Consider the following 27,288-nt stretch of genomic DNA (forward strand, 5'->3'; position numbering starts at 1 on the left):
GTTTTTTCACCATCTGCATACCACACGTACTAACACCACATGTACATTTGTTTTCTGCATTGTTTAATGTACAGAACAGAACATATTTTTCTTAGTCTCAGTTCTTCGTTTTTTCTATATATAAAAAGCTGTCATTTCAAGTGGCAGTCCATGTTTTCTCGCAGTTTCAGCTTGCCCTTGAGGTGACTGCCTGCAGGACAGTGTTTGAAAGGTATCTTCCATTTACTTGACAGACAACACTGACTTCCCAAAGTTTTTCAAGGAAATGTGACGTAAGAAAAGGTATACCTCATGTAACGTACTACGTGAAATTATTAATTCAACAAACGAACCAATTATAAAGAAAGCAATCATTTCAGTTCATAAACAAAAGCATTGTGCTGCGTGGTAGGGCAGTTCGTCTAATTGTTAATAATTGTAAAGTGAAGGTGTCCTCGACGTTAATTCGTCTTAGTTTGTAAATTGAGCTTTGTTTACAAGTCTCTGTCGCTCTCGCCCCCGCCGTACATCTCGGCGAGCTTGTTGAACTGTGGACCCCATTCCTTGAGGTATTCATAGTTATGGTCGCTTTCTGTCGTCCCGGACTCCAAAGAGCTCAGCGATTCGGCGATCGAATCGTTTCCTTCGTAGGCGTACGTCGCGAGGGAGTCGTACGGCGGGGCCGTCGGGTCGACGTCGTGCTCTTTCAGCCTTTGGTTAATGAAATCCCGCACGTCCGTGCTGTCTGGCGCTGACGCAGTCCTGCGTGGCAACAATAAGGTCTCGGGGACAATATCTCTGCGGAGCTTCTTATCCTCCATAGCCCCAGGGTTTCGCAGCGTGCCGATATCAAAGGCCTGCGTGTCCTCCTCTCCGCCGCCTTCATCGTTGTAGCTCACAATGTTATCTCTGATGTCTTCCTTGGACAGGATCAACGGCTCTTTCTTCCTCTGCCTCTTCATCGCCGCAAACAGCACCACTATAACTTGAGAAAAGAGCAGAGGGACACTGTCAGTCAGATCACAGCCCGGCCTGGCTTTGAAATAACATGCAAGGAACACACATTGTTCGATATTTTCGCAAAACGAATTTACAGATTTCAAATGGTTGAACCTCGCGACAGGAGTTCATGCCTTTTATTTGTTACAGCAAAGCATAGGATACGACGTGATTCACAAAAGCCCTGAGATTATTGATGTATTATTGTTTGCACATGAAGACGAGTTTGACGGGGCATTTGTAAATATAATAGGGTTTTGAAACTTACACGTCAAACAAGTTTGTTATTCCCCACCTTGTCAACTTGTGTATTACTAGGTAACAATGGTGCTAAGTTGAATAAAACCTGGAAGCACACACAATATATTTCAAACCCCGAAATGCCTACAATAAATTCATTACAAACTGAATTGTAGAATCAGACCTAGGGGGTTATAAATGCGCAGCTTGTTCGTAAAAGCATTTGTAGTTAAACAAAATGTATTCATAAAACATTTTCCTGCCAGGATTGTGTTAAGGTCAGTGTTCACCTGCCAGTATTAGTATCTAATGCTTTATACATATCATTGTAGAGGACACAGAACACTGCGTTTAATGTAGTGCTACTATACATGCAAACCAATAATTTAGTCTTCCAGTGTCAGATTCAACAATTGATTCCTCCTGAGAGGAGTTCATGAGAAGTGTGTAATACTCCGTGAGTTTTCAGCAGGGTAACAATAAAATATGTACAGCAAATCACCAGACTATGTGCAGCACCAGGTATTCATGGACAAGAGGATGACAAATAATGTGTAGCCAAAAGGTGCCAGACAGCAATGTAATCTTAAAACACCTCATCGACCATTCAATTTCTCTTTTTCGGCTAATAACAAATGTCCATAACATGGCTGCCATAACATAACAGCAAATACAAAAAAATCACAAGGGATAATACTTAAAAAAAAGGCAGCCATAAACAAAACAGAATAATTAAAAACGACAGTTCATAAATAAGATGCATTAGTCATATCAAAATGTTTAAAAGGTGGGAATTGAATTAGATTACATAAAATGTTATTAAAACATTATTGAATTGCAAAGTCTAACAACCGATTTAAAAGATAAGCCCACTCTCAGACATATTGCCTGCGTTTTGTCTAGCCTGCAAATAAATTAAGGCAATTCTCCAGTTCTTGTCTCTCTTTTCTGGATCGCTGGAATGAGCAGGGCCTTGGACAATTCTTTATAACGTTTGCAGAAGAAAACAAAGTGCAACAGGGTTTGGCCAGATGTTTCATCACACTGATAGCTTCTAATAGTAGTAACGTCATATTGACCAAGTGGAAAACACATATTTACAAGCCTATTTTCGTCGCTTTAGCGGCCGATTTCGGCCGAAAAGCGGCGAAATAAACATCTCACTATTTTCAAGGACACCCTAACGCGAGTTTCCTTGATTCAGTAGCCGTTTTCTCTCCATTTTGCATGTCAGCGATTATTATCGCTAATGAGATGCAAAATGGGCGTTCCTCACAATGTCTGCATGATTTACGTGACAGACAGACCTTTGCACTATTAACAATGCGGCCCCAGCGATGTAAAAAACCACGCTAACCGCGGTTATCGCATGAAGTTACCGTCTGATTTTTGTTCTACTTAGCTATGCTGATAATGGGAGGTGGATCGCCATGTTAAGACCACCCTCCCCTATCAGCAAGCATCTCCATAATCATCGCTGGATTTCAGGCGATGTTTCTGTTTCTCATCGTCTATCACTGGAATTACATCGCCAGTTCGCAAAGCGTTGATAATACACCGCTAACACGGCGATGTAATTCAGCGATAGACGACGATAAACAGAAGTGCGCTAAGTGTGCTTAGCGATGTTTACCGTTCTTCCTCGATAATATGCCCCACAGTTTCTTCCTGACTGAGTCCAGCTGGAATCTGGTATGGAGTGATATCTCCAAAGGGTGGTTAACCCACTCCAATTACGGTTGAATCCCAAGACATGTTTGAATCATTGCGTAGCTTTTGATGCTTACCAAGATATCATCGACTATTTATAAAGCCCCTCTCAATTCCTCAGTCCATTAGCCCCCCAACACTCTCCAATGTATTCGAAATTGAATTGCTGCTCCCCTCTCACAAATTCAGTCTATTGAACCCTAACTATTATGTACAGTGCTTTGTTACTACAGAGTAGCTGTATTACTAAAAGTGCATTTTGCATCCTGGTGCACTTTTGGTGTTACAGAAGGGGTCATTGATGCTTGTGCTGCCATTTCTATATTACAGATAATACTGTTGCACATGTTGGGTGATTCCACCCCCATCAGTCTCCACACTGAGCCACCGGCAGCAGGTGTGCGCTAATCTCAAGGGGGCGTTCCCTCATTTTGCACTTTGCCTCTGCTCTTGTGCTGTGTTATAGACTAGAGCTGAAACATATTTGCTCCAAAGCGTGAAAATATTGCTGTACTTGGACGAAATTGGTATACATAAATTTTAGGAACAAGCTAACTCTCTTTTAAATTTCTGAATGAATAATAGTGCTCAGCAAAATTTTTGACTAGTATCAATCCCGATTACCCCCTCTACTAGTAAAGATGCATAAGTGACCCAGCCGAGATTTTCCACCTACTATTGAAATGTCTGATGATCATAGATTACTGGGTGGTAGTAGCAAAGGTCATTAGGGATATAATAGAGATACATGTAGAAAGATTGATGCTTATAATGCTGCTAGACCTTGTGAAAGAATTCCCAAAGATGACACGCAGAATGGTGGCAGCATTGTTACTTTTAGCCAAATGGTGGTTATTGTGCTGCTGGATGAAAAGCCCACCTCCCAAGATAGAAGATTGGCTAAAGGATGATGCTAACAGTCAAGGAAGTGTGATAGATAATGTAGCACTTCAGCTCCTACAGGTATATTCGAGAGTCATACAAGGGTCCATTAGGAGGTACCTGATCTCACATGACATAAGAGAGCAAGATGGGTGACTATATGGTAATACTGATGTATATGTGGCTTTGAAGGCTCAAATGACTACCATTGAGAAACTTTTATGCCATTATATAATTGAAACAAATGCAATGAACTCTGTCCTGCCTATTAGCCGACTGGGTAAAAGACAACAACTGAACTGTCATGGCTCGTAGATTAAACATAGTATTGCAATAGCCGATCATGCATACTAGTGTTGCAATGACGTTCCAGTCAAATCTAACCACAAAATAAGTTGAGGATTCTCACTGCTACATCCGCTAAATGTGCCATTCAAAGTCATGTTAATATTATCAATGCACCAGCTAGTAGGGCTCCAGATGTTGCTTATGTGGCATAAATCGTGTGCATTGTGATATGGGACTTAAATGAAGAGAGGTCCCAATGTCTATGAGGAGCAGCATAGCGGGTGGTGTTTTTATGGTCTTCACCGAGTGTCAAATCAGCCATGGATGTCTTGGCACTCTGAGACTCTACATTGGGAGATGCTTGTGAGGGCAAAGGGCTTTTTATTTGCTGGTCCTAAAGAATGTTAGTTTTACCACTGAGATTTGGAACAGGGTTTACCAATTACCATGTAGTGGAATGCTAATTATCGAGAATCTCAATGCATATTTTCACAAAGTGCTTCTTTAATATATTACAACTGCAAATCATCTGGAGCCTGATCAACATACATCCTCAAAAATTGAAGACATCTAAATATCATCTTTTTGTCCCATGATATGCGGAGTGTTCTGAATCTTAGGAAATCCACAAGATTCTAGAGGATTTGGCTTTGAAACCATGCACGCCATACATTTATTTGGCTATGAAACCACACACATCATAAATTTCAGTGTGTATCCTACCTCTGTATGTTGCGGATAAAGACTATCCAGGGGATCTAAAGGATTAAGAGAATTTGCACATGCAATTCTTTTGTGGAATATTGGATATTATTATTTTCAACTTTGCACACTTACTCCAGCCTTTTCTGGCATTGAAGACTGGCCCAATGGTGGTTGGGGCACACTGGCATGGTGGGACAAGCCACTCACAAAGATCAGATGTGTTCTTCAAGATACATATAAGTGCCTGGAATGGAATTATTAATTTGGGAGGAAGGCAACTCTACCAAATCCACCCTGTTTAAATAAAAATGCAGCCCTGAGAGACTCAGCTGAATTCTGGCAGCTATAGCACAAGCAACACAGAAAATGTCAATGAGGAAAAAAACACCATGTTCATTACAATTGTGCAGGTTGTGGTGTAGTGATTTCTGCATATCTCACATCATTGTTCCACCTCTCAATATGTGAATTTGGTGCATTAAGACACAATATGCCACCATAATGCAATTAAGTGTTAGTGGGACACAGCCTTTCTCTGAGTTAGGCCGGGTTTGCTTTCTGTGCATCAGTGGGCTCATGAGTGTTTTTCCTATGCCCACAGAATATTGTGGGGGTTGACAACCCAGAAACTTACCTTTTGGTTGGTGAGTAATTCCCCATGATCACCGCTGCCACAAAATTACGTTGTTTAACCAATAAGTGAAGACAGTCTTTGTATATCTTGTATGACATCATTGTTTGGTTAATTGCCATAGGGAATATTTATTTGGTTCCTTTTTTTGATGAAGTGATATGCATCATTCACCAAGCAAATTACATAAGTGTTAAAATGTGCATACATTTATCATTTTTGTTTACCACTCTATAGACACGCCATTTATTACACATTTCTTTTATATAGGTTGTATCCTTTCCTTCTGTCCTGACTAAGACCAGAATTCATATAATCTTCAAACAGGTGAAATCATTGACATCTGCATATTTTAATGCGTGATTAATCTCGATGAGAAATGGGCATAAAGATCGAGTCAACTGTTAGCCAATGTCCATTTAGTTTGCATCATTGTATAGTGAGCTTGATTTTTTTTTACCTTGACTGTCTTTTGTCCTATATCACCTTCATTAGAACTGCTCCTCTAGCTCATCATTAGGAACACCCTCATGTGATGTATGATGTCATGTTTAAAAAATACCCTCAGTCTATTCATAATATTGGTGTGTACTAGTTTTGGCCTTTATAGTCAGGGCTGTCTATTACAGGGCTTGAAGAGATTCCTTCAGGTGGGTCAGGAGGTATTCCTAGTTGGAGCTGAGAGCAGCAATGCCTTCCAGAAAATTGGCAATGTAGTCCTACTGCTCAGACAGGACCAAGTTGATCAACCTTTGGAAAGCAGCAGGGGCATTCTTCAACCAAAAGAGAATTAAGTTGAACTGAATCTTCCCCTTGTTAGTCTAGAATGCTGAATTATACTTTACACCATCTAAGGTTGTGTGCAAGTACATTGAAGTCAAACCAAGGGTACTCAGAAACTTGGCAGCCCCTAACCTGTCAATTAGCTCAGAAGCTGTGGGGATTGGGTGTGCATCAGTTCTGTTGACTGCATTGAGCCCCCTGTAGTCCATATAGAACATCAGCTCTGGTGTACCACCTTTTGGGTGGTTTTTGATAACAGAAATAATGGGCTAAACTGTCCTATGTATGCTTCAAATGCATCTGGACCCGTAATAATACCTTTCAGGATCTTGTGAAGCTATCATAGGTGATGTCCTGTCTAGGTGTTCTGCTGAAAGCATAGCATGAGCCAACTCCAGTAGGAACGCTTGTTAGCACTGAGGGACCACCATCACTCTGACTGACCCAGGCTCAGGAATCTTAGGATTCTATTTAAATGATGGCAATAGATCAAGTGAACTACAGAGGTATCTGCATTTTTCTGGGGGTCTGCTTGCTGCCGAAGGTTTTTCAGAGGGGGTAATTCTGTCTGAAACTTTCCTCTTGCAGCCTGTAAACCAACCAGCGCAGGCAGGTAACCCAAGGCAGACTCCACCTAACCTGTAGGCTCTAAACCCCCCTCAGGAGTTGACTTTCCCCCAACCATGGGAACTGTGGGGAGATTTCCCCAGCTCTTTGTCCCGTCTCTTCCTGGGTCGAACCTGATCCACTCTTTCAGTCTCCAGGTCCCCCTGATTGCCCTTATGAGTGAATATGAACCTTCTGGTCAGCATCACACACTCAGGCAGTCATAATATTTTAGCATTTACCTTAAGCACTACTTCTTTTCAGGTAGTATGCTCAATGTAATATCCCAGCAGTCAATAGGTATGGCAGACATAGCATCTACATTCAGAGTACCAGTGACTACATCCGACTCCAAGTTAATCATCGCCACTCAGTGGTAGTGGGCCTGGTTGTCAGCGTTTACGATATGGTGATGCACATTGGAAATGGTATGAGCCTAAAACACCAGTTGACACACGGCAGTAGTTCTGCTGGCTCCTGTGTCTCTCAGAGTCTTTAGCCTCTTCTTATTGTTGGTTGACCACGGTCTGTACAATTTAGTGTAATTAGACATGTAAGTCAGGTGTTCCACCTCCCATTCATCCCTAGATAGCACGGCAATCTGTCCTCCCTTTTGTCCTCACCGGGCCAACTTCTTCAACAAGCCCTACCCTAGCAATCCCAATAGACTGCCTACCTATGGGGCGCTTCTTAGAATAAACTGAGCCCCTTCTCTTGAGCCATGCCTGGAGACAGTCATAGCACTGACTTCTGATGGAGGGGTCTAGGGACTCTTCCTTTGAACCTGCCCGTTCATTAGTGAAACTGGATTACCCTCTCTTTTCAAACATGTGGAGCCACTTACAGAGATCCTCCCTATTCACCCATCCCTCTGTTGTTGAGGGCCCAGACCACTTTCTTAGTGCCCCCCATTGTACTTTCCTGTGCACTCTAGTGCTAAGCCAGAAGTCAGACACTTTTCCAAGCTCCCTGGAATTAGTGAGCTTAGAACCCTCCCAGGTGCTGATGCAACTTTGTAAGATAATGACTCCTGCAAAATGAATCTCTACAGCCCATTATACGGATTTATGTTTCTGCCTTCCACCCAAACCTCCAAGGCTTTGACAAACATGCCAACAAATCTTCCCAAGGCTGTGGTAATTGCTTTTTGGTATCCCTAAACCTCAGTCGATTGTTTTTAGTAGTGAGATGAAATTTGCAAATAAGGGTGGCCTTCATGGGTTGGTACTTTGTCTGCTCTGACTCCTTCAGATTTAGTAGTCTCCCCCCGCAGTAGGCATTTGCTTAGACTAGCTCCTCATTAGAAATGGGGTCTGTAGTTGGCAGAGGTATGTACCCTGCTCAAGTATGGCTCCACACTTTACTCAGGGTAAGTGTAGTGCACACTAAATGTTTACCTCTGCTCACGTTCTGGTAGCTTCGCACAGAACAGTCAGGCTAAGCCAAAGAGGAAATGTGTAAAGTATTTGTGTATATACACACACACACACACACACACACCAACACACACACACGCACACACACACACACACCCATGCACACGCACCCACACCCCCCCACACACACACACACACACACACGCACACACACACACACACACACACACACACCAACACACACACCAACACAGTGAAAACACCACAAATATATTCCACACCAGTTTGGAAAAATAGCCAATATTTATCTGAGTAAAATGAGAACAAAACAACAGAAATCCAAACTTCTCCAAGTCAAGATATGAATGTTTAATGGTTAAATCGAAATGCAGTGCTTAGAAGTCAATAACTCCAACTGGGGCTATCTGGTCACACTTTACCAGGAAAATTTCAAAATTTCAGTTTGACTGCAATGGGACATGTTTCAGATACAGGAATCATGCAGACCCCCTTACAGTGCCGTGGATGCATAGGAAATTGAAGACGATGCATGGTGCAGAGGAGGTGAGGCGTCTCAGATGCAGGTGATGCTTTGGTTTCTGAAGGTGGTAGAAGGTCACTGAAGCTTTAACACCCAGGGACGATGCAATGCGCAGAAGAGGTGATGCCTCGGTTGCTGGTGTTAGGCTCAGCTTCCTGAAGGCAATGCGACGTTGATGATGTGTCGATGTCATCAGCGCAATGCATTGATTGTTTGTGAAGTCGAACCCTGTGCTGAAGGAGATATGTTGGTTGAAAGTCACACATGGCTGGGTTGCAGCAGAGCGTCTTACTTCGGTGAAGCAGTTCTCGAGACTCACGCAGTGTCCGTTCTTCGGAGGCGCTGCGGCGAAGTCAGGGCTGTGTTGAAAGTCAAGGTCACTGAGTCTCGCACTCGGTGAGCTGTGTCAATGGCTTCAGTGCAGGCAGCAGCGATGCATCGGTTTTGTAGGGATGTGCCGGTTCTGTAGTGACACTTTGGAGTCAATGCATTGGTTTCTTTGTTACAGGACCAAACTCTCCTCCAAGGACCCATGACTGGATTTGACACCACTTGCCATGGTAGGACTGCAGTAGAGGAGCCCAGGTTTCTGGTAACAAGAAGCAGGTGAAAACTTAGATGTCCCAGAGACTTCAGCAACTGGAGGCAAGGTTAGTCAAGCCCTTGGAGAACCTTAGAAAGTAAACTGCTGAGAGTAAAGTCCAGTCCTCTCACTCCAAGGCAAAAAGCAGAAAGCAGCAGATCAACACAGCAAACCAAGCAGCAAAGTGGCATTATTCCTGGCAGCACAATAGCTCTTTTCCGGGCAGAATGTCCTCAGTCCAGAAGTGTTTTGAGTATATGGTGTCAGAGTTCCAGTTCTTATACCCATTTTGGCCTTTGAAATAGGGAAACTTCAAAGAAAGGTCTTTGTAGTGTACAGGACCCTGCCCTTTCTGCTCTGGCTCCAGACACACTACCGGGGGGTATGCAGCTCTTTGTGTGGGGACAGGCACAAGTGTCAACTCCTCCCACCCCTCCAGCTCAGGAAGGCTCATCAGCATGGTGATTGGCCATCATGATATGCAGGGTACACCTCAGCTCCTTTTGCATGTGACTATCTATAGTGAATTCACAAATCTCAACTGTCATACAACCCAGACGTGTATTCTAGGGACAGGCAGAAACAAAGAATGGTTAAAGAAAATTACAACTTTCTAAAGGCGCATTTTCAGACCTGCAATTAAGAAACAACTTCACTAAAATATAAGTTTTGAAATTGTGAGTCCAGAGACACCAAATTTCAATTTTTTATCTGCTCGCAATTGGAAGTGTTACAAGGCAGCTCCAATGCTAACCTATGGGAGAGATAGACAATGCTGTAGTGCAAAAACAAATTTAGCAGTTTTTCACTACCAGGACATGTACAAATTAAAAGCACATGCCGTACCTCAGTCAGTCATAATCACTTTATTTGGTTAATTTAAAACCATAACAGCCTGCTAGAAAAAATAATTATTAAAACAACAATAAGACATAAACAACAATTATTATCTTTACAACATTGTGAGAAATCTAATTCCAGGACTGCACAAAAAATTATCTTGGGCATAGTAATCAACTAAATAATCATTCAAATCATTGTAATTATAAAAAGTTAAAATATATCAAATCATGGGGCCCCTCTTTTTTTCCTTTCTCTAACCGCCACAACTAAGAAACTACCAATATTAATAGTTTCCCAAACATTATTCAGCATATGTAAATATATTAATGCAGGCCTTACTTGCATAAAGCCTTTACCCTTTAAAATTGGTACTATAAAAAGCATACGAATGTGCAAATAGTGCTCGCAAAACATAAGTGGAAAGTGTCTTGGGTAGAAAAATTATCACAGGAGCAGGGACCCAAATCCTTCATCTTTCTCCATTCATGGGGCTCTGCCAATAAAAAGTGCAAATAGTTAAATCTAAATCTTATTAAAAGGAAGCGGTGGTGGGGCTTGGTTACTACATCTAAATAAGGTTCTATCGCAAGGTTTGTTTTCAGTAGTTTGTGGGCTCTTACCATTGGTTTAAACAGCTCTCTAGTCTCTCTTTCAGTATGTATCATATATGAGTAGGATTTCTTGACCCAAGCTAAATTTTTCTTGAATAACTTATCAGGTGAATAAACAGCTTGGGCCGTCCTAATTGCGTTGTTAACCTCTTAATGTAACTCAACTAGCTGATTCTACTTGCTCTATCCAAGGCTAGGCAGTCAAGTACAATCGCACGGCTCATTTCTAATTCAGGGTTTATCCAGGTCATTATCCATTTAAGTAAGGGAGCCATTTCGATAAAATCTGACACAAAACCAATGCCCATTTCCTGGTGAATAAAATAGGAAGGTGTTGATTGAGGAACTGATAGCAGGTTTCGCAAGAATTTATTTTCCACTATTTGGAGATCCTTAACTTCCTTGTATCCCCGGATTCCTGAGCTGTAATTAGAAATAGCAATACATTTTGCTCTGTATATGTTTAACATGGTTTGCACTGGCTTGGCCCCTAACCTACACTCAAAACCAAGAACTGTAACTGTTGATCTTGCCATAGCATTTCTTTTGGCTTTCTTTTGCGGTGCCCATGTACACCTTTAATCAAATAAAACACCTAGGTATGAAAATGTAGTTACCCTAGATATTTTGTTTCTTTCACAGTAATGTGTTTTGAGTTTTCTGGGTCTAGAGCCTATAATCATTGTGTGAGATTTTGAAAAAATAACATTTAAATCCAGAGATCTCATAAAATCGGCAAAGGAACTTAGGAGACACTGTAGGCCAACCCCTGTTCATCCTAATAAGGCGGCATTGTCTGCATATAAGAGCGCTGGTATCAGCCACTTCCCCACTCGTGGAATATCTTTGCTGGCTGTACCCAAAACTGAATCTAAATTGTTGATATATAGGGTGAACAATAGGGGAGCTAAAATACAACCCTGTCTAACTCCTCTAATGATGCGTATTCCCTGTGTGTGATTGCCCCCTTGGTCAATTCATTCCATAGCAGTAAGGTCACTGTACAGAGCGGATACAAAATTTACGATGTTCGGTTCCATGCCCATTTCAAGTAATAATACCCATAATTTGGATCAGTTTACTCAGTCAAAAGCTGAGGACAGATCCATAAATGCTAGGTGTAGTGTCCCTTTCTTGGCAACATTGTATTTCCCTGCTAACAAATGCAGGTTGAGGTACTTGTCCGTGGTACCCCTACCTTTCCTGAAACCATACTGCAGGTTTGATAGTACATTACACTCATCGAGCCAGTCTGTCAATTTACTAAGGATAACTCTTCCTAACACTATAACTGTTGAATCAATCAGCGATTTTCGCCTGTATCATCGCTGGTCTCCTCTCTGCCCTTTCTTGAAAACTGGAACAAGAGTGGACTGGGACCAAGATCTTGGAAGACCACACCAACAGGCCATATTAAATACATGTGATAGTATTTTGGACCATAATGTCACATTTTGCTTAAAAAGGTCAGCCGGGATGCCGTCCGGTCCGGGACCTTTATTACTTGTCATTTGTATTATGGCCTCTGCTACTTCCTTTTCTGTGAAAGCCAAACTATAAGCCTCAACCGTGGTCCATGTGCCTAATATTCCCTGATCATCCTGGTCACCATATATATGTTTGAAGTGGCTAAACCACAGCTCCTCTGTTATATTACAGTTCAATGTACTCCCACCAGAGAAGAATGGTTTAATAACAATTTTCCAGAACTTGGCACTATTCTTTATAATGTCCACAGACCGTAGATCATCCCAGGCATTATGTTTGATTTCTGTTTAACGTGTGGGTATGGCCTGCTGATACGTTTTCCTAAGTGCGGCTGTTAAGGCTTTGTTTTGAGGTTTTTGCTTTAATGCAGAGAGTAGCTTTTGGTGGGCAACTGTGCAGTTATGGTCAAACCACCTCTCTCCACTATTTATGAATTCCCTAGCTGGATATGTGAGAGCTCTGGCCACCTGTTTGCAGATCCTATCGTAGGCTGTAAGAATTTCTGCTTCCTTTTTCGTGCCATCTAGGCAGAGATCAATCTCATCCCCAATGGTTTCTGATAGATCATTTACAAAAAGATCTGGGACTACCTTACTCCATTTAAGTCTGCAGCCTTCATCCTTAACCTTTAAATTTCGGACAGAAACAATCTTCCCCATTTTGGGGGTGACCCTAACTCCCCCTTCTAATATGAGATGTATAGGATTATGATCACTGAAATGTGACCATTGGGCAGCATAGACTTAACAAGGCTGTATTAATGAAGATTTAATCAATTGTGGAGTTCAAGCCCCTTCCCTTAAAGGAGGGGATACCAACCTCGTCACTCATGGTATTAGGGTATGATAGGCTGAATTCCGCTAAAGTGTCCTCCAAAAACTCACCTTGTTGCGTGTGTTTAAAATGTGTCTCTGAACAATTTCCGGGCAAAGATTATCAGTGACATGGCAGATCCTTGTACACAAATGTATATTGAAATCTCCTAAAATAATAACCGAATAAGGTGTAGTTTGCTTTTCCCTGTATGAGTCTAAAATGCAATTCAGACTGCATAAATGTTCATTCAGAGAAGTTCTTTCAAAGGAGTTGTAAAAGTTAACAACAAGCAGTTTTGGCGCACTAATAGGCGTAATTTGAACCACAAGACAATTCCAAGAATCAGAATTTAGTTTACAATGGTTACCTGAGACAATTAAAGAAATTGGGGTTCTTAAACTGCCCTTTGCTCTACCAGCGTCGGAAGGCCGTGCAGGTTCAGAGTATGTTGTATAGATATCCATCCAAAAGGTATTGTCAATTTCCCAAGTCTCTTGAAGCCGAACCACATCATACTCCCTTAATATTTCCAGCAACCTTGAGTCATTTGTTTTATATTTTATTCCCGCTATATTCCAGCTGAGTACTTTCGATTATTTGTTTGTTCCAGCTTCTTCCCCCATTATAGAGCAAGGAGTAGAGGTACTAGAATTGGCCATGTGTAGTCTTTGACCAGGGAAGGATTTTATGAGTCAAGCATTAATTTCTAACTGTCTCAATAGAGATAATCTGTTTGTCAGATCAATTCTGTTTTGTCCTGCTCTCTCTCTGATTGCCTCAGCTGAATTTGGGTGACACATAAGTGGGTTGGAAGAGCCCAACAAAAGGGGAAAACCATCACTGTTCTTAGATTAATACCTGACCCATTACCAACTGATCCTGAAAATTGTCTCAACAGAGCTTTTGGGATCTTTGTCTTGGCTCTCCATTACTGGGGGATAGAAATAACCAAGAGGGACTGCTTTAAAACCCCCTGGGCTTTGAGTTCGATCATCTTTGAATAGCCAACCAGCTACATTAATCTGATCAAAATTGATGATGATACAATTACCTTCTTCTGATTTAGAGCACCGGCCAACCCATCCTGCCCGTCTGGCCATTATGATATGTGAAGACGCTCTAAACCCCCTGTCCGACAGTTTTTTGTACCAGAATTTTGCTTTACAGATGAGCTCTTCTGTGGTATCAGTTGTGTTATCTTTGAGAGGAGGTACCCCTATTAGTACTGCTACCAGGGGGTAGCCCCAGGTGGCAAATGCAGCCTATATCTATTACCAGACCAATGTATGGATGATTTACTAGGCTCTATCTGGGATGGGTTTCCTGACAGTAGATGTGCTCCCAGATAGTTTGGATTCGTGACCGCCTGTCTAGTTTTTATATTTGTCCCCAGAATATCCTTATCAGGCTTAAATGCCTTAGGGTGTAGAGTATTATGTCGATCCCCCCTCATGGACACACCCCTTTGTGTATTTTGGGTGATGTTAGGCACATTATATGTAACATTCATATCCTTGATCCGGGGGCTAGAGTCCGCCAGCTCAGCCAATTGTGTTTCTATTTGTGACAACTTCTCCATCATACCTTCTAACACGGTCTTAACACTTATGACTAAATCCTCCCGGACTGTCCCAAAGAATGTCTCTTAAGGCGACTGAATAAGGTCTCCAACAATTGTTTTAAAATGAGAAATCTGCCAATCTTCCTGGGTCAGAGTTCCTTCAGCCCCCTCCTGGGTTAGGAGTTCGGCCGTAACGGTACCTAATTTTGTGCCTCTTTTCTTTCTTTTTTTATTAGGGGCCATGTTAAAAAAAGGGGATGTATTCCTGGCCAGTCTACCCCCTTCTTTAGTCAGGGGATCCTGAGATAAATTCAAGGAGCGCAAACATAAAGTCGCATTGGCGATGCTCGGCTGTAAGGGGTGCTGGGATTTACGGTCCCCGGTGTCTCTGTGCCACTCTCCCACGCTGCGGGAGGTGCTGAGCCCTCTTTTGTGCCTCCAAGCACAAACAGGAAGTCGCATTGGCAGCGCTCGGCCGCAAGGGGTGCCGGGTTTTGGAGTCCCCTGTGTCTGGTGTCTCTGTGCACATGCCCTACCTTTTAAATACACTGCACCTTACCCATGGGGCTGCCTAGGGCCTACCTTAGGGGTGCCTTACATGCAATAAAAGGGAAGGTTTGTGCCTGGCAGGTAGGTGATCTGGCCAGGTTTAAAACTGCACACACAGGTTCTGCAGAGGCAGGCCAGAGACATGTTTGAAGGGCTACCCATGTGGGTGACACAATCAGTGCTGCAGGCCCACTAGTGGCATTTGATTTACAGGTCCTGGGCACATGTAGTGTACTGTACTAGGGATGCTTTAGTAAATCAAATATGCCAGTCATGGAGTCACCAAATACCATACAATTTTAGAGTCTGCACTTTAGCACTGGTCAGCTGTGGTAAAGTGCCCAGAGTCCAGAAACCGACAAAAACAAAGTTCAGCACACAGTCAGAAATAGGAGGTCAGAAACAAAAAGACAGGGAAAACCATGCCAAAAGATGCCAGGTCTTACACTCCTCTTAACCTTCACTTTTACTTTGTGCATTGACAGAGTACATTCATAAGCAAGAAACCACTTAACTATGTCATTCCCTGGCTAGGCACAAGACCTTTGGGAATAACGGTTTAGTAATGATCCCATTTGGATACCTCAGTGTTGTTTCCAGCATCCTCACTGGACTCTCATGCCTCTTAGCTTAATACCTTTTTGTTGTGTGTAGTGCTGCATTTTAACTCCACTTTTAACCACACCCCGCATTACTTGGTTGCTTCTCACTTGCTCTCTGGTCTGCTGCAGCTTGGTGCCATTTGTTGCAGAGAGAGCTGGTTCTTGGGCAGTCTACACTTCAGGTGAGCCACTAGACCGCAACCATTTTTGGCAGGTAGGTGGTCTAGGTGCAAGGCTTCCTTCAAGAAAGCCGCATAAAAGCAACTGCAGGGTGTGGATGCGCAGCGCTGCTCAGGCAAGGGGCACCTTTACATTTTTAACCCCTTCAGTGCCACGCCCTTTCCCCGCCCTGTGCCGGGCGTTACATTAGCGGGCGGGGTTCATGACGAGATAGTCTCGTCAGGGGCACAGCGCAACCGTGCTCCATGACGAGACTATCTCGTCATGGGCACTGAAGAGGTTAACAAAAACTCTGTCACCATCTTTTTGTGGTATGTCGCGCTGCATTTTAAATGAACTTTTTACTGCATCCCGCATCTCCATCAATTCTGCCATCCAGTTCTCCTGGAGTATCGCCTACCCTGATTGACGATTCCAGTCCCTCTGCCCACAATGGTAACCTAACGAGAGTAGATAAATTATACTGCAATAGTAGGGCTATGGTCAATCACGCCATAAAGATATGAGATCATATTACTTCACAGAATCCCAAACTATGTTTTTCACGGAAACTTGGCTCAGTGATTCTGCTGTCCCCTTTATCTCACTAGCCATACCAGAGCATTATTCTCTGGTCAAATCCGATAGGATAGAGTGCCTTGGGGGTGGCATTGCTATTGCTTTTCACAAAACTCTAAAGGTCGAGCTGGTCAATACCCTATGCTCAGACTGGCTAGAGACATTTATTTTTAAAAAGATACTTACTTCTACAGAAGTTTGGAGGGGAGCCCTGATCTTCCACCCTCCTGGCAACAAGAAAGATTTAATTCAGGCACAAACTGATTATATTGCACCTCCACTTCCAAGCTTTGGACAAGTTCCTATTGCAAAAAGTGTCAGGCCTTACACATTGGACTGGACATATGCTGGACCTTATCTTTACAAATAATATGGAATAACATGTGAGCGTCCACTTACTATCAGTTGGTCAGATCATAATCTGATCTGATCAAGTTTGTCGTTCCATGCTGTAATGATCCAGTCAAACCTAGGCAAAGGTCAACAGACCTCAGTGCCCATGGAAAACAGCTACAACCTCCACTTTTAGTAAGGCCTTTAAGGTTCCCTCTCTCGCTTCCTACTCGGATGTAGATACAGCTTTGTCTGCTTACCATGAACTACCACAGTCAATCAAATAGTGGCTCCCAAAAAATCCATATCTGCCTCCCCTAGAAGTCGAGCTCCATAGTACTCTGACGCCCTACATCAAGAAAAATCAATTTGCAAATGCCTTGAACACAGATGACATCTTTGCAAGTGCCCTGAGGATAAATTAGAATATCAGACAAGTCTAGGAATCTATCATAACAATATTAAGGCAGTACAAAAAGCACATCTAACTTCAACAATTGCCAAAGTGGGCAATTCCGCTAAAGAGTCATATAAAGCATTAAACAGCTTTATTAAACAATGTACTTGTGCCTCCACAATTGTCACTTAACAAGACCTCTGTGATGACTCAGCTAACATTTTTAAGCTAAGATTAATACCATTGATAGGAATTTCTAAGCCAGTCAGGAAAGTCCAGAAAGGGGACCTGATTTAAATTATTCGCATTCAGACGCCACAGCTATTTTAACCTATTTTGAATACTGCTCTGTGTGTCAGGTGTGGTAGATGCTAGCTCTTGCTAAATCGTGTTCTCCCCAGGACTAATGTCCTCCTAAGGCTACTGCCAGCTTAGCAAACCTTCTGGCAACAGCAGTTAAGGAAATGTTTAATCTCTTTTTGGCTATGGCCAAAGAACCAAAGGAATCAAAGTGTGCCTAAGTAGCTCCTCTTTTTAAAAAACCCTCAGCAAACCCCAATGTACTATCTAACTACAGACCGATTTTGCTGTTATCTTGGCTCGCACAAGCTCTAGACAGATATATTACACACAGCTTCTATCATTTCTTGAAGAGCATAATATCCTAGTCCCCTCTCAGTTTGGTTCCAGAGAGCTACACAGTTCTGAGATCACACTGTTGGTCATTACTGATAACATCAGGCTCTCTCTAGATGCCGGAACAACGGTCATGTTAGTGTTACTGGATCTATTGGCTTGTATATGTACACAAGGGAAACGTAAGATCACAAGGGACCAAGAGTACTTGAGTAATTCTAGAGACAACGGCCCCTTAACAAAAAATGAAATACAGTCGTTCTGGATACAAAAATCAGTTCCATAAACAGATTCAATGATCAAAGTTTTCAATGTAATTACTACAATTCGAATACAAATTTGAATTATCACAGCCAGAATCATTTAAATAACTAAAGATCAAGAGAGCAAAAAAAACAATTAACTGTTTTGCTTTTAATAAGAAGTGACGTAAAGGTATTATATTAAAGTTGGTCACTGTTTGCTTGCCTGTATATGTCTATATGGTTTTTGTTGTCAGTTTTTAACACCTGGTTTTCTCTGCATTATTGTTTTTTTGCTCATTGTTTGCTAATTTTTTGTTTCAGTTCATTGTGTTTTCCCCTTGTTTGTGCTGCTTTGTGCCTCTTTTGTCTGTGACTCTGTGCCACCATTTTCCCACCCTTTTCCTCCCCTCAGCACTCCTTAACATGTTCCTGTTCTCCCACTTTCCGCCTCCCCCACTGGCCTACCAACCGCCCCTCCACTCCTCACCCTCCCAGGACCTACTTAATTGAAGCACCAACATAGAAATGTGCTGTTTGTGTGCCAAAGCCCAGCCTATGTGCACCCATCTGTGCCAAGACCATGCCCAGTGCCAAAAACTCTGGTCCAGCTCCCACTTTCCACTGCTCTGTCGTGACCTTCTTTGCTCTGAGCCCCAGCCGCCACTCACTGTGCTGTTGCCACACCGCACTTCACAGATGGAAGGAGAATTTGCTTGTGCCTCTTTTGAATTCTCTTGTAATCTTCCACACAAGCCACTCCATCATCCAAACAGCTCTCAACTATTTTGTGTGTTCCTCATCACACTCTCACTCAACAAGCACACCATGAAAATCTGGGCCCTGATCTGCTCTTCCTCTTAGAAACATGGCTAAACCCAACCTCAGCACTGGACATCACTACAGCCATCCATGCAGCTATATGACTGCCAAGCAGGACTGTAAGCAAAAGCTCAGGGGTGGAGTCACCATCATATGCAGGGACACCATCAGTTGCACCACCTCCACGGACACACCCAGAAACGACATGAAACACCTTGTATCCAAACTACACATCAGAGCAAACTTCAGCCTGCATGGAATCATCTTATACTTGTATCCAGACGCATGCCCAAATTAATTTGCAACACTGCAGATTTCTTTGCATCCCCCATCATCATCTCCAACACCTTTATCATTCTTGGAGCCGTGCATTTTCACCTGGAAGACTGCACTGACCCAAACTCAATTTCTCTCCTAGAAAACCCCAGAAACCTTGGCCTCACCCACAATGTTTACAGACCCACCTGCAATGATGGACACCTTCTGGACCACATTTTCACCTCTTGCAGCAACATCACAGTTAACAAGTCATCACTAGTCACCCAAACAGACCACCCTTTCGGCAGTCTCAGCATCCCCATCCCCACCACCACCAGACCTGCCTGCTGCAGCTGGAAAAACATGAAAGAGTAAGAATGGACTTCTGCTTTTCTGCACACTTCCCAAACATGCCAGCTGGCCATCAGAAGCAATCAATAACTTTAACACCTGGATCTGCACAAGTTCTGACTCTCTGGCTCTCCTGAAGAGCAACACAATGGTAGGAACCTGACCAAAAGCTAGCTGATAAACAGAGAAACCCATGTTTATGAAGTGTTATTGCAAGCCACTGGAGCACAAGGGGAGAATAAGTCAAAACATCGCAGACAAAGACACCTTGAAATCTGTTCTGAGACGGTGCCACCAACTTTTCCGGAACACCAAGCACACAGCACTCATAGAATGCTCCATGCCAGCACCTACAGGAGCCCTCTCTTCGTGACTTCTAATTTCATCCAATGACCAGACCTTGACATCGTGGACAGCCATCTCCGCAATTGAGATTACCACCACCATGAAGTCCATTCACTCCAGGACCCTGTCAGATTTCTGCCCTCACCATGCCTTAACCAAAGGACTCCTACCTATCAGAGAAGCTCTAACACACATCTTAAGTGCCTCATCACCTCTGCCACCTTCTCTGAAACTTGGAGACAGGCCACTGTCATGTGCCTGCTCAAGAAATCCTCTGCATACCCAGCCATGCTCTCCAACTACAGACCGATCTCCATCCTACGGCACCCAGCAAATGTCTTAAAACACTCATCAATAGACACCCCATCGGCCACTTCAGCTACCACTAGTTTCTTGACACCATGGATTCTGGCTTTAGACTCAACCACAGAACGAAACAGCACTCAATCCACCACAGACAACCTCTGCATGATGAGAGGTGATACGTCGACCATCATCCTCCTAGATCTTTCAGCAGCATTCAGCACACTCTCTCACCTCATCCTCATTTATTGCCTGTATGAGCTTGCATCAAAGGGCACATTCTCTTCTGGTTCTGCTAATTTTTGATGGATAGAATTCAAACTGTTAACCTGGCATCATACTTTTCAGAAGCTTGCCAACTCATTTGTGGAGTGCCTTAAGGTTTGTCCCTCAGCCCCACCCTCTTCAGCACATACATGATCCCTCTGGCTGATGTCAAATTCACACGACATCAACATTCTCCACTACGCTGATGAAATACTGTTCATAATTTCCCTCTAAGACAAGACCCCCAACACAAGGACCAGATTCACCTCATGCATGCACAGTGTCACTAACTGGATGAAGTCCGTGGAGGTGGTGCATTCAATTGTGTTTTTGCAGATGATTGTGAGTCCTCAGCCTAGTTTGAGGATTTGGTCATGTGTATGATGTTGTAGGTGGGCAGGATGGCTGTGGAAATGTCTGGTTTAGAGGCTGGGTTGGGTCATGTTTCAGACACAAAGAGAGGACCCAGATTTCGGTGGAGAGTTTCCTGAGGGATTAGATGTTGAGGAGCATGGTGGACAGTTGATGTAGGGTGGTGTTGGTTGCATGCATAGGTTATTTGGAGGTGAAGTTGTTGGTTTCTGAGGTGTCAATAGTGGAATCACAATGGAAGCTGCAGAAAGGTCCTACTGTGTTGCTGGGGAATGCAAGACAGCAGCATGTTTACCGATGTGTGTTGAGATCGCAGAGGATAGCAGAGGAGGAGTAACGGTGGTGTTCATTGGCTCCGGTGGCTGCTGCAGCTGTGATTGTGCTGTTGTTTTGGATGGTTGTGGGGCTAGGGTTGCTGGTGCGGTTTGTGGTCTAGGTGTGGATCGGTGCAGACAATCTTAAAGCACACCGGAGCATAGCCTGGGGTGGGCGGGGCTTCTGTTGGCAGGAAGAACGGTGAGTGAGAAAACACAGGTGGAAAAACCCAGGCAGCAGTGGTGTGAATTGGTCAAAATGTGGCAACTGAATTAGGCTGAAACAAGCAGTAGCTGGGGGCCATTGTCAAGTGGCAAGCTGGGTTCCCATGTGCCTATAATGACATTCCAATATAGAGTTCAGTCCAAAGGTCTAGTTAGGCCATTCTTTTATTACTGCCTACATCTGAAGCAAATCCACATCATAATGATTCTTCGCAGAACTTAAGAGAGGCAGAATATACTTCTCATTAGAAAGTAGAGGGAACAAATAAACACAAGGTAGTGCTATTTTCTTCTGTAACATCATTAAAACATGAACAGTGTCTAACAAGTATATGATCTTCAAGTTTCCAGAACTGAAAAGACAATGCTGAAACTTGGGACACAGTTGCTCCAATTTACAAGGAAAAGAAACGGCAAAGCAGTAAGTCGAGAGAGACCTGAGCAAGCAGATCGGGGGATTGCTCAGAAGCAAGAGCCCTTAATCACCCAGATAGGTGTCATGCATCATCATTGGGAAACTCCTCGTTGGGCTGGCTCTTCAATGCGCATTGTGCCTCTTGAGGGGTCTCTTTGCCAGAGGTCCTTTAAAATAAAGAGGCTGTGATAAAGCTGTGAGTGGAGGTGCAGTGTGTAGATTGGTGTAGATGTAGTCCAAAAATAACTAGGCAAGACCCTAAGGAGTCCTTTTGTTATCTGCATACTCTATATGAATACATGTACATTGAGTGGGCTTGTATGCTTGCTGGACCTAGACATGCTCCCAGTTCCCCTTTTATTGTGTTCTGACTAAAATATTTTCTGGCACCAAAAAATCATCATAAAATTGTCCAGGAAATGATAAATAAGCCATAAAGTAAGATGTGTGCTTTCAGGTGATGCACTTTCAACATATATTTATATCAGCTCCTTGATAGTACCTGCTTTTCTTGGCATAAGGATTTTACTATTCTTAACGCCTCATCTATGAACAATAAAGATAGATAGATACATATTATCAAGTTACTCAGATGTGGAATTAAGAATAATAAATCTATAACTGCCAAGATGTACTTACCTTCACAATATAGACGCAGCCAATAGTCTAGATACCCTATTTTTTCGATATGGTATTTAACGCTTGAGAATGTGGTAGAATACCTGGAAACTTTAAAAAAGAATGCCTATAAAAATGATCAATTCTTGAGTTCATCTGAGAATTTTCTATTAACATTGCATATGGAACTCTACAAAATACATTCTCTTCATCAACGGTAGCTCTTCTCCTTTCTTTCAGCACAAACTTCACTATCTGCATTACTCCTGTTCTTCTGATCATCTTGTTCACTGTTCATTTAAAGTGCATAACATTGTCCATTTCCCCTTATTTTTACAATATCAAAGTGTTTATTAACACATTGGGGGTTATGTTGGAATATTCCAGGACAAATGCACTTAATCCTGCTTACAGTGGTGCAGATGCATTCATCTGCATGACATTATTTTAGTACTCAGTATCTGTTATGCAGGCTCAGAGGAAATTTGATGAGCCATAGTGTCCTCTTTTGACTTTCCTGCGAATTTAATTCCTGAAAAAGTGGAGCATTGATGGAAGTCAGTACCGGTGGGTTGATTATGTGGAGGTATTGACATACTATACTTGATTTCACAGTGGTCTGTTATAATAATTTGTTTGATTTGTCCCATTTTCAGGGTGTTTTATATTTAAATGTGATAATGGCCAACAAATGTTATTAACTCTGTTATTTAAATGAAACTTTTGTATTTTGAAGTGACAAATAAAGATGTGTATTGCTTTGTTCGCGATAAGTTGGCAGGGTATGCTCAGACGTGAGTCCCTTGCTCACTTTGCCACTGGATTCAAGCAAGCCTGGCTGAAGACGGCTGAAATGCCAGAAACCGGTCCTAGGAAGCTTGTTTCCGGTCCAGGGAAGACATGGCTTGGCAGTTCGGGCTGGACTGTTCCCATGAGGCACAGGGTCAGACTGATTTGCATATGGCCATGTCTGAACTGGAGTGGCAGAGTGGGCTAAAGAACAGTGATAGATTAAACCCAGATCAGTTGACTGGGGGTGAGTGCTTGCAATGTTCAACACTCCGTCCATCATTTCCTTTGGTTTTTGCTTTATTCTCCAGTCTGTTCATTCCCTTGTCTAATGCACCAAGTTGTTATTTGGAATCTTTCGATCTGACCCCGAGTCAAATTAATGAATAATTCCAGTAGTAGAAACTTCTGACAATAATGAGAATAATCAGGTTACTAGATAAATACTGATAATCACATGGAGAGAGGTTACTGAGTTATGTTTAATGATTCCCTTTCTGCAAAAATTTCTGAGTGGGCCCATCACCTTTCAAAAGTATTAAGAAAGGTTGCACAAAGAGGAACATTTATGCAGAAGGGTGCCAATTTCACTATATAGTTCTGTGATGAACTTTGTTATTTTTGTGTTGACTGGTTGAAAGTTCCTTAGTCACTTAAAGATTTTCATGAAACTGACAAACAAGTCATTCCAGACAAGGTTGTGGTGAGCTTATGCCTCGTCAGTGAGGTATAGCTTGACTCTTATAGTACAGTGAGTACAGGAGCCATGTATGAGCAGAGGGTGTGTAGGCGTTTCCCAGAAAGAACAATTAATGGATAGCGATATGTTAATTTTGAATTTTTTCAATTTTATCTCAATACTAATAACAGGGGAAAATGTATTTGGGGGGGGATTTCAGTGTAGAACTCCTTAACGATAACCTCATGATTAAATTTATTTTATGCTGTTTGGTGTATGGGCAAAAACCCAAATCAAGACGCAAGCGTCCATAGATATAAACATGCTACAAATATGCCCCAAATCTGTTGTGCTTTTATGATAATGCATAAACTTGGCAAAACAATATGGCTTAGCGGTAAAAGAAGCCATGGTAAAATGGCAGACATAAAATACCCTCCATTGCATTTCTGCTTGGCTCCACTTGCAATGGTCCACTTTTTAATCATGATTTTGAATGATCCAGTCTACAGTACACTTTTTCACCTATTTTGGCTGAAAGGCTATATGAAGAAAATCCATAGGTTTTACAAGTAGCTCTACAGAGAAATCCATGAAATAAAACAGCCCTTTAAGGTTTCACTTGATTCTCCAAAGCATTAATTCTAAAGAGAAGGCAATCGTGGGTGTGCTCATAATGAAGTTGTGTATCAATTCCATGGAGCTGCTTTCAGGGTTGGTTGAAGTGAAGAACCTTCTGCCCAGGAAGCCTGGAAATTAACTTCCCAACCCCCTAGCCCACTGGGATTTTTTCTATTTTCTCTCTGGCTGGTCAACACTTGCTGTCAAAGGAAGCTGATTCCAGACATAAACAACAAAGCACTCTAAACATACAACAACCGGTAACACAACAATGGGTGGCAATAATATTGCTTTTGGTGATTTTTTTATGTAACTTACCTAGCAGTATTATAATGCAAAGTAGAATGGCAATGAGCGCCCCAGTACTGAGGCCGGCAGGAAGAAGCAACGCCTCTGCATTACAGGACTGCATATTGCCCTGGTTATCGCACGCGCACACTCGTATAGTCAGGGTGCCAGTACTGCTCTGGATAGGGTAGTCGTTGTCAGATATCACCACAGGCAGAAGGTAGTTACTGATTTCGTGTCGATTGAAGCCATTCCGTCGTGTTACAATCCTGGCGGTGTTATCTGTAAGAAAATTAGAAATTATCAAAAACCTCAACCGCTTACTTATCATCTCTTATTTTTTATCCTTGACCGGTTTAAAATATTTCATAAAGAAACAGAAATAATCTTTACATTCATTTAAAATAAAGTTGTATGTAAATCCACACATATTCAAGTGTGTTGCTCAACTCACTAATTGCACAATCTTATCTCATTGAATTTATTAGGTGATTTGCCTTTTAATAAATGGAAACTTTAATTAATACAGTTGTATCCTGCAAGAATTAGTTAATGAAAACATATAGCATGGGCTGTTTGTCTGCTGCACATTAGACCTCTGGGTGGTATTGCAGTTAAAGCACTCATAACTGCTGTGCAGATCAGCACTATATGTGCAAAGAGGATCACCCTGGCAGTCTCGCAGAGGGACGTCCCATCCTGCGCTCTGTGAGTCTGTACTTTTCCCTGTCCCTTTGGCCACGTGATGGGGTGAGTGCACCAAAGGAGATATGTACAGTACTGATCATCCCCTCCCCGTCCGCTGCAAAGGGCATGTGCACAGGTTTCCTGGCACACAGCCATTCTTCATGCCCCTGCATGTTCTTGGGCACCTAGCTGTAGATGCCGTCCAAGACTGTGCCTTCTCTTGGGGGCCCAAATGAGGGTCATTAGACACTGTTTCCCCGTTATGCAGTCCACCATCCCCAGAAGGTTTCAAAATGTCTCAAACCTGTGAATGCTGCCTCATAATGCTCATTATTGGCCGATGGGAAATTCCATAATAGTGTGGGGTTGTCAGCAGGCAACTGACGGAGCACCCCCACAGGAACTGAGTGTGTTCCTACGTCCATCTATTCCATCTTACATTGCATTTGTGGGAAATGCACTGAAGGTGACAAGATGGCGTACTCCAGCATCTCTCTTTCCAATACAGTAACACCCACTACCTTGTTTCACAAAATTACAATAAGCACCGCCTCAGACAATTTCTTTTTGCAATCGTACGCATCTCTTGCATACTTTGATTTAACAAAAAAAAAAAAAACCTTCCAATACTACAGAAAGGATTGTGGAATCATGATATATTACTTCATTATACTGCAGTGCGACACATTCAACACTTCTAAGAGAATACTTACATGCATATGTAAATAATTGGATATTATACGCTGCTCCCTACAACGTCCATAGAAATTCAGCCGAATTTACGTTAGTCTGACAGCACAACCTGCTTTAAAAAAAAACTGTAAATATATTGCTAACATTTTACTTTTGAATACATTCAGGTGCTTGCCTCATGTTGCGCAGCCCTCTTTTTATGACCTAACGCCGCTGGTGCAGCCCTCCAACTCGTAAAGAGAGGAGCATTTTACGACTTGAGGTAAAGCTTTCAATGATCGGGGGCTCATACTTGCAACATTATTTCCTTTTTATTGTTTTAATTTTACCTGACATTTAATAAGACTCGGTACTAAGCATATACCTGTCATCTATTTGATATACTGGTGTAATATAGGACCGTTTTTATTTTTGTGCAAAATAATAAAATATATTATGAGAGGTATTGTTCTCATGTGATTAAAAAACGACTGTAAAAGTCTTCTTAAACTCAAATATTAAGAATGGACGTTGCTTTGATAAGACTGAGGTGTCTCACACTTTTTACCAATCTTCACTTAGTAGTGTCATTGACAGTTATGAAAACATTTATATTTCATTCATTTTAGATCTTACAACAGACTGCTCGAGCTGTCTCCAAGAGCTTAGATCTTAGGCCTCCAAACTGTGTGCTGTGTCCCCCTGAAGAGGAAAGACCTGTCCCGGGGGGAGCGCTTTCCAGAGTGAGATTTCTCAATTTCTTCCATACACTAAAAATACAGTTGTATTAAATCGTCCATTTGTAGCCTTTAGCATGAAATCACTGGATTGGAATCTGGCTATTCACTGCTGTGATGTTCTAAAAGAGGTAAAAGTGTTAATCAATGTTGTGATGTAACCCACAGGAAGCGCCAGCTTTTCAATTGTTCTGCCACCTTGCTCAGGTCTCTCAACGTGAAGGTGCAATGATGGTCGGCGGCAGCAGCGGCCGGCATGATGCGTGGGTAGGGAGGTCGCAGGATTTGGGGCGGGGGGTCGTGCGTGGGGTCGGGATTGTGGGAGTGAGGGAATTAAATTTAAAACAAATCATTTACCTTGCTGTCGGCCTGCTCTCCTGCTTCCG

General features: G+C 42.5%; 1 protein-coding gene across 1 annotated transcript in view; it reads right to left on the reverse strand.

The window, feature by feature from the left end:
• Positions 1-333: 333 nt before the first annotated feature.
• LOC146822832 (cadherin-10-like) overlaps positions 334-27,288 on the reverse strand; it is a 919,004-nt gene continuing 892,049 nt past the window's right edge. The window contains exons 11-12 of the mRNA XM_085607023.1: positions 24,837-25,088; positions 334-964 (exon numbers count right to left, since the gene is read on the reverse strand). Of these exons, the coding sequence (XP_085463149.1) occupies positions 474-964; positions 24,837-25,088 (743 nt within the window). The 3' untranslated portion in view covers positions 334-473. The remainder of the gene's footprint in view (positions 965-24,836; positions 25,089-27,288) is intronic.

The sequence above is a fragment of the Triturus cristatus genome, chromosome 5_2 (genome assembly GCF_964204655.1).
Source record: "Triturus cristatus chromosome 5_2, aTriCri1.1, whole genome shotgun sequence".
NCBI classification, from domain to species: domain Eukaryota; kingdom Metazoa; phylum Chordata; class Amphibia; order Caudata; family Salamandridae; genus Triturus; species Triturus cristatus.